Source organism: Hemicordylus capensis, chromosome 6 (genome assembly GCF_027244095.1).
Source record: "Hemicordylus capensis ecotype Gifberg chromosome 6, rHemCap1.1.pri, whole genome shotgun sequence".
NCBI classification, from domain to species: Eukaryota; Metazoa; Chordata; class Lepidosauria; order Squamata; family Cordylidae; genus Hemicordylus; species Hemicordylus capensis.
Window position 1 is genome coordinate 25,598,875 of NC_069662.1, and position 16,427 is coordinate 25,615,301.

Consider the following 16,427-nt stretch of genomic DNA (forward strand, 5'->3'; position numbering starts at 1 on the left):
AAAGCTCGAGATATTGCTATGTAGTCAATCAATGAGGGTCTGGTGCCTGACCAGTGAGAAAATTCTGCTGGGTAATCATCCTCAGTAGCACCATTAAGGATAAAAAGGCCCAGCAGATCAAAAGTCAACTTAAGTTTAAGTCCCTGGAAGTTGCAGCCTAAATTCTTGGACAGACGTTGAAGTTGCGGGGCATTTATTACAGCTTCAGGTGGACACTGATTATATTTATCAAAGAGTTTCAAATCATTAGGTCCTATCCTGGCATTGAAATCCCCAGCAATGATTACAAAAGACCTAGGAGAAGCATCTTGACATTGCTTAATATAAGTCTTCATTTTAGACCAAGTACTCTTAATCCTCTCTAGCTGGTATAAAGGAGGAATATACACATTTATTATTAATAAGCCAACTGTCTTAAATTTAAGTACAACTGCCATAGCAAGTTGATCTAGAGAAGGAAGTCTAGAAATTTCAGCTTTAATGGATGTTTTAATATAGACAGCTAGGCCTCCTTTTGGTCTACCTTTCTTAGCAGTCTCCTTAACTACCATCAAGGCAAAGGAAGTATAATTTTCCAAAGGCAGTTCTTGAGTTGCCCAAGTTTCCTGCAGCATTAAAATATGGAAACCATTAACATAAGAAAGAAAGTTTCTTGGGCGAGGTTATTGAGATGGTGGTGGCCTCTCAGCTCCAGGCGGTCTTGGAGGAAACTGATTATCTAGACCCATTTCAAACTGGTTTTCGGGTGGGCTACGGGGTGGAGACTGCATTGGTCGGCCTGATGGATGATCTCCAATTGGGAATTGACAGAGGAAATGTGACTCTGTTGGTCCTTTTGGATCTCTCAGCAGCTTTCAATACTATCGACCTTAGTATCCTTCTGGAACGTCTGAGAGTGTTGGGGGTGGGAGGCAGTGTTGTACAGTGGTTCCGCTCCTACCTCTCAGACAGATTCCAGATGGTGTTGATTTGAGACTGTTGCTCTTCAAAATCTGAGCGTAAGTATGGCGTCCCTCAATGCTCCGTACTTTCTCCAATGCTTTTTAACATCTACATGAAAACGCTGGGAGAGATCATGAGGGGATTTGGAGCTGGGTGTTACCAGTACGCTGATGACACCCAGATCAACTTCTCCATGCCAACTTCTTCAGGAGCTGGCATAGCCTCTCTAAATGCCTGCCTGGAAGCAGTAATGGGCTGGATGAGGGAGAATAAACTGAAACTGAATCCAGATAAGACGGAGGTACTTATTGTGTGGGGTCAGAACTCCGGAGACGATTTTGACCTACCTGTTCTAGATGGGGTCAAACTTCCCCAAAAGGAACAGGTTCGCAGTCTGGGAGTACTTCTGGATTCACACCTCTCCCTGGTTTCTCAGGTTGAGGCGGTGGCCAGGGGTGCTTTCTATCAGCTCCGGCTGATATGCCAGCTGCGCCCATTTCTCAAGATCAATGACCTCAAAACTGTGGTACATCTGTTGGTAACCTCCAGACTGGACTTTTGTAATGCGCTCTAAGTGGGGCTGCCTTTGTATGTTGTCCGGAAACTTCAGTTGGTTCAGAACGCGGCAGCCAGGTTGGTCTCTGGATCATCTCAGAGAGACCTGTTTCTGGACAAAATACAAAGTGCTAGTTATAAATTACAAAGCCCTAAACTGCTTAGGCCCTGGGTATCTAAGAGAGCATCTTCTTCATTACGAACCCCACTGCCCATTGAGGTCATCTGAGGAGATCCTTCTCCAGTTACCGCCGACTCATTTGGTGGCTACACAGAGACAGGCCTTCTCGATCTCTGCCCCGAGATTGTGGAATGCGCTCCCTGCTGAGATATGATCCTCCCCATCTCTGGCAATTTTCAAAAAAACACCTGAAAACCCATCTCTTTACCCAAGCTTACTCAGCTTCCTAAATTTGGGGTTTTTTTAATATCTAGTTTATTTTAAAAATCAAAACCTGATTTTGGGGATTTTAATTACTGTAATTGTTTAATTGTTGTTTTAAAATGTTTTTAATTTGTTAGTTGTTATATTGTTTTTTAATTTGTTTTAGCTCTTTACTGTTTTAGTGGTGTGTTTTAATTGTAAACCGCCCTCAGCCATTTTGGAAAGGCGGTATATAAATCAGATAGATAGATAGATAGATAGATAGATAGATAGATAGATAGATAGATAGATAGATAGATAGATAGATAGATAGATAGATAGATATGTTAAGTGCTTGGAGTTGCTATAGAAAGGCTATTATGATAGTAACCTTCCCCCCCTCACCTTCACACCTCTCTTTAGCTCATCTATGGTCCTGCTCCAGTGATGAATGATAAAACCCCAGGCCTTTCCTTCTACCAGATGGCCCCCAACGAAGCTCTTCAAAATGCAGGGATTCTTGCTTTACTTCTGCTTTTCAGATGGACATGGATTGGGCTTGTTGTTATGGATAATGACAATGGAGAACAGTTTGTGCAAACTGTGTTTCCAAGGTTTTCTCAGAGTGGCATCTGTTTTGCCTTCATAGAAAGAATCCCCCAATTTACATTTGTCAATGAAATTAATGACATGTTGCATCAAGGAGAAAAAATAAAAGATATAATTATGAAAAGCAAAGCAAATGTAGTAGTGGCACATGGAGAATCTTATATTTTTGTGACGTTTGCATGGGTTGCATTTTTATCAGAACCAGAACATGAAACAAACAAAACAAGAAGTAAAGTCTGGATACTAACAGCCCAAGTGGAACTGACTGCAGCTGTCTTCCAAAGAACTTGGAATTTAGAAATATTCAATGGTGTAATTTCCTTTACAATTCTCCCAAATGATCTTCAAGAATTTCACCAGTTTGTTAGGAGCAGAAACCCTTCCAACACAAGAGGAGATGGTTTTATAATGGACTTCTGGGAAAAGGCTTTTGGCTGCGTTTTCCCAAACAGATTTCTAAGTGAGATAGAGGGGGATATTTGCACGGGAGAGGAGAAGGTGGAGAGACTCCCAGCAGCTCTTTTTGAAATGAACATGACTGGCCACAGTTACAGTATCTACAATGCCATCTATGCTGTGGCTCATGCTTTACATGCTATGTTCTCATCTAGATTCAAACAGATTAGAATGGTGGACAGTCACAGATGGAAATCAGAGACTCATCATTTGTGGCAGGTAATGGATTCAATATGTCACAACTTATCATAGAAGCAACTTATCATAGAAACGTAGGAACCTGCCTTATGCCGATTCAGACCCCGATATAATCAGCTCAATTACTGTCTACATAGACAGGCAATGGCTCTTCAAGGTCTCAGGCAGGGTGCTCTGTCAGTCCTAGCTGGGGAAGCCAGAGATTGAACCTGGGATCTTCTGCATACAAAGCAGATGTGTTTCACTGAACTACAGCCCCATCATATATTTGTAGTCTTCTGAAATTCTTCCTCTGATAACTATTTGCAATAGAAATGAAATAATTCCAGGCACCATTCTCTGCTTCCCTTGGTAGGCTGTATTTAATTTCTGCAAGCACACTATGCATTATTGTATTTTGGTGATATTCTTCATTGTGATTCCTATTTTTGGGAGGGCACTATATAAATATATAGAACTGCCCTGAGCCATTTTTGGAAGGGTGGTGTATAACGTAAATAAATAAATAAATAATAAATGTTCCTAATTGTTAGAATGACAGATATTCCATTAATCTTTCTCCGCCTGCAACCCCTTCATGATGTTGTTCTGGTTGACCAATTGGACATAAAATCTGAAAAATCTAGCTTTACCTTTTGCTCAACGATTGCATTTTCTTCATCCATCTAGCTCCATCGTTTTCTGAGAGGTGTCTCATTTAACAACAGTGCTGGGGACAAGATCTTTTTTGATGAGAATGGGAAGTTAGTAGCTGGCTTTGATGTTATGAATTGGATTTTTTCCTCCAACCAATCATTCCGTAGAGTGAAAGTTGGGAGGATAGACCCCCAGACACCTCCAGACAAAGCACTTCTCATCAATGAGGATGCGATAACATGGCACAGCTGGTTTAACCATGTAAGATCCTACAGATCATCTTAAAATGCTATAGAATTCTTAATCTGGGAGTGGTGCTGTTTTTCTGGGAGAAAAACTAAATTCTATGATTCCAGATGTTGGATAAAGGAGGTGTGCAAAGTCCTTAATTGCTACAAAGGGATGGGCTGTGATTCGATTCATGGGCAAATCCGTGAATTACCCACAATTTGGCACGAACTGATTCATGGGTGAATCGATTTGCAGATCTCTATGAGCTGCTTCAGCGCTTTTCACTTGTCCTCAGTTGCTATCACCTGGTCAGAGCCTAGTGATGGTACAGCTATTTAAAGACAGGCAGCTTGCAAAGACAGGAAGCCTACAGGCTTTGTAGTCAGCATGGAGAAGAAAGCTTCTCAGTGCGGAGCAAGAGAAAAATGAAGACACTGGTCGATGTGAGCCAATTATTGAGGGGGTCACCTTTAATTAGGAGTACTACTTTGGATAGGCTAGTACAGGTCCAAAGAAACAGATCCCGGACACCAGCTGGATTTAATTCATCAGTTTATTGTTACACCCAATTATTAGCTAAACTATAGTTCATTCACTCACACATGCATACTTACCAGCCCCACTTAAAGGTGATCAGTCTTTAATGGGGAGTTGGGAGAAGCTGGAAGCCCCATGATTTTCTGTGCTTCTCAGAGAAAACCTCTGTTGATGCCTGACTTAAATGGGTTGCCTGCCTTTGAAGCTGTTTGCTGTTCCATTTTTACATCCCTCTGATCCCAGGATCGACCATAGTCTGTGTTTTCGAGCAACTCCTTTCTGCTGTCTTTGGCATTTTATCCAGTTTTCCCTGGTCCTTTTGGGCATTTCCTTCCCAACATTTATCATGTTTTGGGGGCTGGTATATCCTTTGCCTACTCATGCATTCTTTCAGACACACACACAGTTCCTTTTATCATTTGTTTAAACAGAAGTAAATCATTCATTATGTTTGCAGACAATCCTTGAAGTGGGAGCAATTCCCCTTATCAACATCAATACTTCATTCGGTTATACACATAGGCTATAGAATTACAACATAAACCATCACTTACAATCAAATAATTATACTAGCTGTATTATATGTCACATGGCACCCAGCACAGAAAGCCACTCCTGGCTTACTTACAGCTCCTGTCAGCACTGAGCCCTCCCTCGCCTGTTACCAGCTGAGCTTATTCTGCCTGATCCCGAAAGCCTCCCTGGTTGCAACTCCATCTACAGGCTTGGAGATTGCACTTTTGCTATGCTCAGGAGCTGCAGTGCAATGTGAGCTCTCAGTCTATGTTATAGATGGGGATAAGTCACTTAGTTGGCAGTGGACTGGTTGCCCCTAGATTTGGCTGCAAGCCCCTCCTTCTTTCTCTGAGGGGTCCCTGGCTAAGCAGATTCCAGAACTAGCTACTGCAAGTGTCTGGCATTCAAGATCATTTTGGACTTGGAATGAAATCTAAACTCCCCTCAGAGAGATAACACCTGTTGTTAACAAAGCTCAGGTAAAGAAGCAAAGGCAGATAAGACAGCAGAATCAATTACAATAGGGTTGAGTCGGTGATGTAACTTTGAAAAGGTGCCCATAAAAACGCTTGACAGAACTATTGGGAAGCCCTTCCCAGCACAGGATGCTCTGGACACACCTGCATACTCCAAGTGTCCTCACAATCAGCCTTGAATACAATAGGCGATTTTCACACCTTCCTATTCAGGGAAGATGATCAGACACAATGCGTTCCAAAGAAGCCTGTATGGGATTTCCTATTCAGCTATTTCCTATTTTCCTGACAAAAGAAAAGTGCCCTCAAGGCACATTTTGGGATATAAGTATCCTTAACTCCATGACCCAGTGTGCTTCCTCGTGTATTATAACACCTGGGATTCACACTGCAAAACATCTCAGTGTTCCCTTGTGCCTCTCACTCTGGACTCCATCAGACTCCAACAAGAAACTCTAGCAGACCACCTTGATGTACCCCTCTTCAGGACAGGTGATATAGACTCTTGTCTGGCTTCTTCAGGGATGAACCTATCCCTTTCTCTTATTTCTTAAATCTTGCCCCTCTAACGAGGCAGTTTCATCAACATGCCTCACCCGCTGAAACTCCTGGTAAATATCTTTGCCAATCACACAGCAGTTAGGATAGCTGTTGTTTCTGATTGCTTATGGTAGTGGTGTCATCAATTGTCACTAGGCAGGTTTTGCCCACGTACATCCAGAGGAGAAACCATGGAGTGGTTTGACTGAGATGCTTCTTTATGGCCCCATGCCAGCAAATCTGTGGGTGGATGTGCAGCTTTTTCAACAAGCTCATAATGAACCAGCAGGGTTGGTTTGGATGCAACCCTGAATTCAACCATGCTTCCACATCAAGAGGCGCTTAACATGATCGGTGTGAAGTGCCTGAGGGGGTTCTGTGGGGAGAGCGGGCTTAGCCTGCTCTCCCTGCAGATGATCAAAAGGCAGCCCTGGGCGGCCAGATTGGCCACACACACGACTGCCGGCTCCGTCACGGAGCAGGTGGGGGCTGCGGGGATTGAGGGCCACGCAGCCACCAGAAGTTCCTGGATGCCCCAAGCAAGTGCGCAGGGCATCCCGGAGAGACCCCCGAGCAGCCTTCTGGTTGGGGGTCTACCCATGTGTGGCCATGCGCCGTGGCAACAGACAAGAAAAAAAATGAGATTAATGGAGCACTTGCTCCATTAACCACATCTAAAGGGAGGGTGTTTTAGGCGGGCTACCCGCCTTGGGAGCACTGGGCTCGCCTGCAAGCCCGGTGGTTCCCACAATCCCTGGAAAGGGGGCTGAGCTCCCTTAGTCCACTTTCCAAAGATCATGAGAAGAGCTTCCGTGTCTGAAAGTGCCCACTGTTTTAATAGTAGTTGTAAGGAAGGGACCTACCAGCCAGCAAACATGGGAGGAATTATCGCTGAGTCACCCCTCCCTGTTACCTGGTGAGCTGACTGGGTTTAAAATTTATTAAAAAGATAAGAAGACTCTCTGGTAAATTGTTTCACTGCCACCAAGCACTCCTTGGTTAACAGAGTTACCTCTGATGGGAACAGGAATGGTAAAACTTCCCGTCCCCTCTTTGCTTTTCTAGCACACAAATATAAAAATCCGGTACCACTTATATATGCTTAAGTGGAGAGGTAGCAGGCTTTGCTATACTGTTGAGGGCATGTGAACTAGAGGCTTCTCCTTGCACTCTCCCAGAATCACTCAAACACTCTGAGAGGGCTGGTAAAAACAATGAAAACCATTTATTGATTTATTATTATTATTTAAACAAAAACAAGCCAGTTGAGGGTTAAACATGTGGTGATTGCAAATTATATTAGCTTTGTGGTTACAACAGTACTGAGATACAAAGCAACACACACAAAAGTAAATAATGTCTAACTCAAAAGACATTACTAAAACGTCTCTTACTAAAACACTTACTAAATAACTTTCTCCTAAGTCTAAACTTCTGAAGCCATATGCCTTGGTTTCCTTCCCTTAAATAGGACTTAAGTGAGACCAACTCGCTGTAATCCCTGACCTCCAGGGATTTTCAAAACTCACCTTGCAAGGGCTTGGCAATCCTCCATTGTGCCTATCTCACCTGGGCACACCTTTCTCCTTCCCAGAAGACCCTTAAGAGTCCTTTAGTCCTACCCAGTTGGTTAATGGATTGGCTCATGGCCTAGGCTCTCCAATCTGTCAATCAAGGTGCTTTTCCCCCATGAACTCTCTCAGTACTGGCTGGCTGCCCACTACAGAAGTAGTCACAGTACAAATAGAAAGCCAATAGAAATAGAAAGCATATCAAGAGCCTATACCATATCAAATCTTCCCTAAAGGTTCATTCATACATGACTGAAGTGCTCTGGGCCCTGGTTCTGTTAGTGGCTTCATCCCACACTGCTTTCTAATGTTTGAAACCCTGGAGCTAGCTAAGTGTGTCTTGCCATGCAGGTCATTCTCCTCCAATCATTCTCTTCTTTTCCAATCGGGGGACAAGATAGATAAAATTTATTACAGTCTTTGACCAGTACAGAAGCAAGACGTGGGGGGGGGGGGCCGTGTGGAGCACAAAATAAGGTCCATACGATAATATAGCGACAATAACTATACACAGTAGTATAGTATATTACTCCAGTAGATTACTCATTAGATGCCATCGTATATTCATTGCTATTACACAAAACCTAGCCACGTTATGAGTGACATGAGCTTGATGGTCTGATAGGAGAAATAAAACATATGCTTCATTTCCTCTACCTGGTAAGCCCTTAATCAAGGGTAAAATTAATGATTCACACAAATCCCTATTAAAATTACCGTATAATAAAACATGACCCACATCCTCTATGGCCTGTGTACTACATGGACAGTAACGTTCAGAGTAAGGAATCCCACCATATCTACCATATAACGCTGCTGAGGGCAACACATCCAAGCAGGGCAGCGCAAATGCTCTACGATATTTGGAAGTTATTAGGGCTTGACAATAATCAGCTGGCTTGATGTTAAAAGCATGTCTCCATGATTTAAGTCATTTTGGGGCCTTGCTTATCTCCTGTTGCCCCTCCATATTCCAATATTCTTTGCTTTACAGCCCTTTTTGCTTGTTCGTTACCCATGGTTTTCAGCACTTCAAGGGAAGAGATATAAAATGTGAGCTTTTCTTTAACAACTGAGTTCCACTGTGATTGGAAACTATCTTCAAGCATCAGTGGGGCCAGACCCATTGGTGAGAAAACCACTTTCAGCCAATAGTTAAGGATAGTAATGGACACGCAAGTTTCCGTCAGGGGACAAATATAAGGTATGCACACAAATAAATGGCCCCATCAGTGCAGTACCTCCATTTTTTATATTTGCAAAGCTGTACAGGGGGAAGCCACAGATATACTTCAAGTCCTGTGGTATGAAGCACACAGTAGATGTGCTGGTTCAGTAACAGTGGTCAGGTCCCCAGAACTGGAAATATTTTAAGCTCAATTTCTGAATATTAACTTTACTTTTCTCTTTCATGTTTTGATTAGTCACGGCCTCTTTCTCTATGTAGTGAGATTTGCCATCCTGGCTCTAGCAAGAGAGTGAAGGAGGGGGAGCCATTTTGCTGCTATGATTGTATCCGATGTCCAGAAGGGAGGATTGCCGATCAGATGGGTAGGTAAGATACTTTGTCCAGAAATAGCAAACTGTCCATAAATGAGAGGAATGGAAATGCCTTAGAGTTACTTGTTTTTCAGTGTTGGAAACCTGATCAAAATTTAGATGAGAAAAGGATGAGTTGAAGCTTTTGAAGAGTAAATAAACTGACATGTATATGTTTGTGTGTGGTGGTTTGCCTCCAATTCATATAAATGAAGCCAATAGAATTACAGTGTATTTTGAGTAGTCTGAGGTAAATCTGATAGGAGAATGTTGTAATATGTTAAGAGAGAAGTGGGATGTATATATAAAAAATGAGAAAATTCTCAAAACGTTGCAAATTGATTTTAAACCTGAAATCTGAAGTTATTCCGTTCTTGACTAGCAAGGGGGGGAAGGATGTTCTAAGGTATGCGTGTGCAGAACATGGACCGAGAACTACTACTTGATTTTCAGAAAAATGGTAAGGCTTTTAACTTCCCAGTAAATATAATCTATTTGTTGGTTGGCCAATCAAAGGGTTCTCAGTGTGATTTTCTCTTTCCATCCTCATGTCTTTCTTGTTATTTTCTTTCATTTCAATTTGGCTAATATACCTTAGTATATCTCCAGGAAGTTTTGGGGGAAATCGGTTATCTAGACCCATGTGGTGTTGGAGGTGACTGTTGTGTATCCCATGGGCAGTGAGAATTACAATTAAGGAAGTTTTAGATCGAGTTAAACCAATAATATGCTAGAAGCTCAGATTACTAAACAAAGACTGACATATTTTGGTCATGTCATGCAAGATTATTCACTTGAAATAACAATTATGTTGGGAATGATCAGCGGAAAAAGGAGACGGGGACGGCCTTGCATTTGGTGCTTGAATATTATAAACAATGACACTGGAATGACCATGGCCGAATTAAAGCAAGCTGAACAAGATAGGATGGCATGGAGTGCATTGATCTATAGAGTGACTGAGAGTCGGACACGACTGAATGAAGGGGGGGGGGGGAGAGAGAGAGAGAGACCCATTCAAAAAATTGTCTTTAGAGCAGGCTATGGGGCTATAGGGTTGAGTCAACATTGGATGGCTTGATGGGAGACCTTAATCAGGGAATCGACAGAGGGAATGTGACTCTGTTGGTTCTTTTGGATCTCTTGGTGATGCTCAATACCATCGACCATGGTATCCTTCTGGATTGCCTGGGGGTGTTGGGGATTGGAGGCACTGCTTTGCAGTGTTTCCACTCCTATCTCTCAGTCAGATTCCAGTTGGTGGAGCTTGGTTTCATTTACATGAAACCACTGGGTGAGGTCTCAACTTACTCTTCTAGGCTTGCAATGACTGTGGGTGATGGGCATGTCTGCATAAATTGTTATGTAAATATATGACATTGTGCCATGGCTGGTTTTAAATGCCCATCTAACAGTCTGAATTGTAAGGAGTTAAAAGAATGAAGCAAAAAGAAGTTAGGGAGCACCAACCAACCAGTATTTTAACATTTCACAATCCATATGGCCTTTGTTACAGGGATGACAGGGACCCTCAGATTTCTTAATGATTTCACCAATTCTCACCTTCCCAGCTTCTGGTGATTTAAACTAACCAAACACCAATTAACTATGCTATGCTCAAAACCTTTCCTATGTATATCTGCAATCCCACCCCTCTTCTGCAGTTAACCAACCAAGGTTAACAAAAGTAAGACAAAAATGTATGAACTTAAGACAGAAGAGTTAGACAGCAGCCTTGAACTTATAAAATTTAGCAACTTAAAATGGGGGCTTAGCAGCCATTTGAAACAAATAAGAAAAATTACATTAAACACAATGGAACATTAAGCTTCCTCTCTCACTCATTTTGACAAGTATGTTAGACTAAAAACCTCCTCTTGTCTTTTTCAGATATGAATGAGTGCCATAAATGCATAGATGAAAAATATCCAAACAAAAAAAAAGATCTCTGCATTCCCAAAGAGAGAAGCTTCTTGTCTTATGAGGACACCTTAGGGATCAGTTTAGCCTTTGTTGCTATTTCCTTTTCTTTGATCACGGCTCTGGTGCTAGGAGTCTTCATGAAGCACCACCACACTCCAATCGTCAAAGCCAGTAACAGGAATCTCACCTACATTCTCCTCAGTTCATTATTGTTCTGCTTCCTTTCTGCATTGCTGTTCATTGGCCAACCTGAGACGGTGTCATGTCTGCTCCGACAAACTGCTTTCGGCATCATCTTCTCAGTGGCTGTTTCTTGTGTGCTGGCAAAAACCACCACAGTGGTTCTGGCTTTCATGGCCACCAGGCCAGGATCCAGTAGGAGGAATTGGGTGGAGAAAAGACTGACCAATTCCATTGTTTTATTAGGCTCTCTTATTCAAGCAGGCATTTGTGTTCTGTGGCTTGCAAACTCTGCCCCATACCCAGACATTGACACTCACACATTGGTTGAAGAAATTGTACTGGAATGTAACGAAGGTTCGGTGACTATGTTTTACTGTGTCCTGGGCTATATGGGGTTTCTTGCAACTGTCAGTTTCACAGTGGCATTCCTTGCCAGGAAACTACCAGACAGTTTCAACGAAGCCAAGTTCATCACTTTCAGCATGTTCGTCTTTTGCAGTGTTTGGCTAACCTTTATTCCAACATACGTAAGCTCTAAGGGAAAATACATGGTAGCTGTGGAGGTCTTTTCTATCTTAGTCTCCAGTGCTGGCTTGCTGGGCTGCATCTTTGCTCCCAAATGTTACATTATTTTGTTGAGGCCTGAGCTGAACAAGAGAGAACAGTTAATGAAAAGAAAGGGATCAAGAATGTAAGGAGCTTTGTTGTCATTTGCTTAGATATGTGGTTCAAAGGTGTATGTGTGTGCCTTAACACCAGGATGTTCTGATTTTTACTCTGATTATAAATCTTCCTCAGATCTTTCCAAGTACTTCTTAGTTTAAGAAAATCAAATGGGAAAAGTGAAGCAATGTTTGGTTCAGAGGGAAACCATAATGAAGGTACCCCCATCAGCTTCCCCAAGCTTTCCTTTCAGTATGTCTACATGAAAACTAGAAGAGGCAAAAGAGGTGGTTGATTCTGATGAGTATTCTTGCTGTTCCAAGGTCATGAATATTATAATCGTAAGGGATAAGTAAATACTGGTCTTATAGTAATTGCTCCTGTGCATACACAGAATGCATTGGAACAGGCCAAGTTCTTGCTCATTAAAATGAAGCTCTGTCATTTTAAGGTTAGAATGTAGTCTCTTTCTCTTAATAAATGGCAGAATTTCTCTGGAAGTTTCTCTTAAACTTCATGGAGGAAAGGTCTATCAAGGGGTACTAGGCGGAGGGCTCTAGGCCACCTTCAGCCTAAATGGCAGGATGCCTCTGAGTACCAGTTGCAGGGGAGTAACAGCAGGAGAGAGTGCATGCCCTCAAATCCTGCCTGTAAGCATCCAGAGGCATCTGGTGGGCCACTGTGCAAAACGGTATGCTGGACTAGATAGGCCTTGGGCCTGATCCAGTAGGGCTGTTCTTATGTTCCTAATAGGCCCATAGATACAGAGGCATATCTATGGAAAATAGCGCCTGGGGCAAACACTGAAATTGTGCCCCTGTCCAAACCTCTGACGCATACCTAGAGTAAAAACTGCTTTGTTCCAGTACAGTGGGGAAAAGTAACTTAGAAGGGAAATACATAAACAAGCCCAGCTCCCACACAAGATCTGTACAAGGTTCCTGTAAGAATTCAGCAGTAAACCCGGTTTTCCAACATTCCCCCAATTTGTCGCCTCCCTATTGACTGAGCCATCCATGATTGATTCCTACTGGGAGCATAATTCATTACAGTAGAGGTTTTCAAATCTGTGCCCTCTGATGTTGCTGGACTACAGCTCCCATCATCCACAGCAAAAAACCCAAATGTGGCTGATGGATGTTGTAGTCCAACACCTGGGGACCCAGGTCTGAGGACCCCCTGCACTCAACAACCGAGAAACAAAGAAATATTTACTTGACTTTTTTTTTTTTTAACATTTGTATTCCACTCTTCGTCTAAGTAACTCCAGGTGGCATATATGGTCTCCCACATTTTGAAAACTTGAAAGGGGGATGCTCAAAAACATTCAAAAACCTGATTCCCACATGCACCCTGAAGTAAAAGGTAAAGGTAAAGTGTGCAGTTAAGTTGATTTCTACTCCTGCCGCTCACAGAGCCCTGTTTTCTTTTGGTAGAATACAGGAGGGGTTTACCAACCCTGAAGTGGTACAGTCCAATCTTTCACCTCTGGGCTATACTACATCATTTTAATGAATATGTAGGCTATTGCTGTAGTGGGTCTGCCTATCACAAGCTCTTTAGACTTTAAGTAAAGATACTTGTAGGGTTTGCATTCTTACAGTAGCAAAAACTAATTTTATTTGTTCTAACAATAAACTCCTTTTGTTACTTAAAACCTCTCTCCCAAGCCAGTTTTCTTGAGTTCAGACACTTGCACAGATTAAAACTGCTTGGAACTGTCTCCCCTTTTAAGCTAAATTGCCCACATTTACCCAAACTGGGGAAGTTGACCAATCATCCCCAAGGCAGTTCCATCAACAGTACAGGCTGACAAAGGATGGAGAACTACATTGTGTAGTGCACACATGTACCCAATAAACACAGTATCACCGTTCCAGACAAAATAACAAGTATGGAAGTGCCTTCCTATTCCTTTTGGCTGGAGAGATATTTGAATTAAAAAAAAAAAAGTCCAAAGCCATAAAGTGATGAATACAACTTCTGATAGTCATACACTGGGATTTTGTTGCTTGTTGGCTTTCCTGGAGATTTACAGAAGCAACTTAGATACATGGGAAGCTGCTTTATACTGAGTCAGACACTCCATCTAGCTTGGCCCTGTCTACTCTGACTGGCAGTAGCTCTCACTGACATATTATATTAAATTAATTTTTTAAAAACCTGTAGTGCCTTGGGGGCCTTCCTAAAGGCCGTGAGGCGGTCTGCAAAGGTTCCTCCTCCCCCTGCCAGTCTCTGAATTTGCCACCGCAGCCCATCCTGGGCTGATTTTTGGGCCCATCCAGGCCTGCAAACATCAGCACAGTTGCCATTTGGGAGGCAGCCAAGCATACTCAAATGGCCTCTGCAAGGCCTGGCAAGGCCTAGAGCATGTGCGACAGCAATTTTTAAAATAAAAATAATTTTTAAAAATGGCCACTAAAAACAAAATGGCCACCACACATCCGCAAATGGTCCCTGTGAGGCCCTAGGCCTTGCCAGGCCCCGCAGAGTCCATTTGAGCATGCGTGGCAGCCATTTCATGAACTGGGGAGGGGTTGGTGAGCAGCATGGCACTGGGCCCCCTTCAAATGGCGCCCAGGGCACGTGCCCTGGCTGCCACGTCCTAGATATGCCTCTGCATAGATAAGCCAAGAATCCAAGGTCAAACACCTTCTCTCCAATGAAGAACTTAGAGTTAATCAGTGTCAGAGGAGCTGCAAATTTCTTCTACCTCTTAGGTGTCCCAAACGACATCACTCTTGCTTCATGTTTTTCTTGAGGAAAACACCTCAGTGAATTTAGTTGGGTTGTGCATGAAATGGATTTGCATTTTGGTTTTATCTTGAAAATAAATGCAAAATCCTTAAATTGTTTCATCAAACCACTAGAAAAGTTTTGAGTCTGTTTCTTGTGTTTTGAGTGTTTGGTCATAGGGAACAATGGGGAACCCAAAATACCCCATTGTTCTCCATGGGTAGCTCCTAGGGATACCAACGTGGGTTGGGTGGTAGGGAAAGTTGGCATTACCTACTGCCCAACACACAGAAGAAATGGGCAAGTGGGCAATTTTTTTAACCTTACCCCCAAACCCCCATAAGATTGTGTAGGGAAACCTTAAAATTTTGGCTAAAATTGTCTGCTTGCCTATTTGTTTTTTGGATTGTGTGGTACGTAGGACCCGGCACGGCATAACACACTACTACTTTGGTATCCATTGGAGATATTCGTGGGGGAACAACAAGGTATTTCATGTTCTCCTTTATTCCCTCTGGCCATGCACTGATTTTGTACCTCTGCCTTGAAAACAGGGCAAGCACAGAGTCAAAGGGTATCTGTTCCTCCTGACACACAACAGACATTTCCAAGACAGTCCACAAATGGCCAAAAAAGAATCATTGATCCAGAATCTACTGCCAGCCACAGTCCCTGCACTGCAATTGCATCATTGCTACAAATTGCTCTTATATACACAATTATGATCCCATGTATTCCTAGAATTGCAACAGCTGCCACAGCAGCACCCTTAGGAACAATCATAACCATATGCTCAACTAGAAGAACTTCAGCTGCATTTTTGACTGAGTACAATTTGCAATGAACAGCATATATTCAGTGCTGAGAAAAGAAAACTACAAAACCAACCTTTCCTTCCTTGACCCTTCCACCTGATGTATCCGATTCTTCAAGAGATGCTTAAGGGCTCTGTCTCTGCCTCCCCTTCCCTTGGAATACATTTTTAAATTCCCTGTAAACCTTTCCCCCTGACAACACGTCATTTGGAGGCTAACAAGACAACCAAGATGCAAGAAGAGTGCAAGCCAATTGGAAGCCAATGCCAGAAAACCAATAAGGAATGGAAAAATTGCCTTCCAAAATGGCACTCAAAATATTCAAAACATTTTTTTTAACCAGGTTTGTCCCATTTCCAGTTCAATACAGGCCATTAGTTTTAAGGGCATTTTGTTTTGAGCTCGAAACACTAAGAACAATCTCTTTCAAGCTCGAAATGGCTTGCACATCTCTAGATTGTATGATTGTGTAGCAGTCCCACTCAGGTGCAAAATGTTTTGTGATCTAGGAGCAGCTAGCTAAAGATCTCCCCAGCTCTTTCTCTCCCTCTCTCCCTCCTGCAATTCTATCTCCTATTTGTTAGTGCTAAAGCTTGGATGTATATTGGAGGCAACTCAGTACCCTTTTCAATGTTTTAACCCCTGAGGGAAGGATGATGATTGCTGGTAATCCAGGTGAGGCTCTAACTATTGCATTTCACTTGTTAATCTCTGCTCTTTAATAAAAAGGGATTAAGGGATTAATAAAATCAAATTCATTAATTTAATTAATTAATTAATACATTAATTAATTAATACATTAATTAATTAATACATTAATTAATAAAAAAGATTAAGGGATGTATAAAAATCAGCTTTACATTCAAGGAATGCATCGGTACTCATTGGGGTCCTTTTGAACATTGTAACATGATTGTACAAATGTATCCTATTCATG

At 42.3% G+C, this 16,427-nt stretch overlaps 1 protein-coding gene across 1 annotated transcript; it reads left to right on the top strand.

The window, feature by feature from the left end:
• Window positions 1-2,308: 2,308 nt before the first annotated feature.
• Window positions 2,309-11,971, top strand: LOC128330969 (vomeronasal type-2 receptor 26-like). Its single transcript, XM_053264337.1, has 4 exons — window positions 2,309-3,145; window positions 3,794-4,021; window positions 9,056-9,182; window positions 11,061-11,971. The coding sequence occupies exons 1-4, from the start codon at window positions 2,309-2,311 to the stop codon at window positions 11,969-11,971; spliced, it is 2,103 nt and encodes a 700-aa protein (XP_053120312.1).
• Window positions 11,972-16,427: the final 4,456 nt, after the last annotated feature.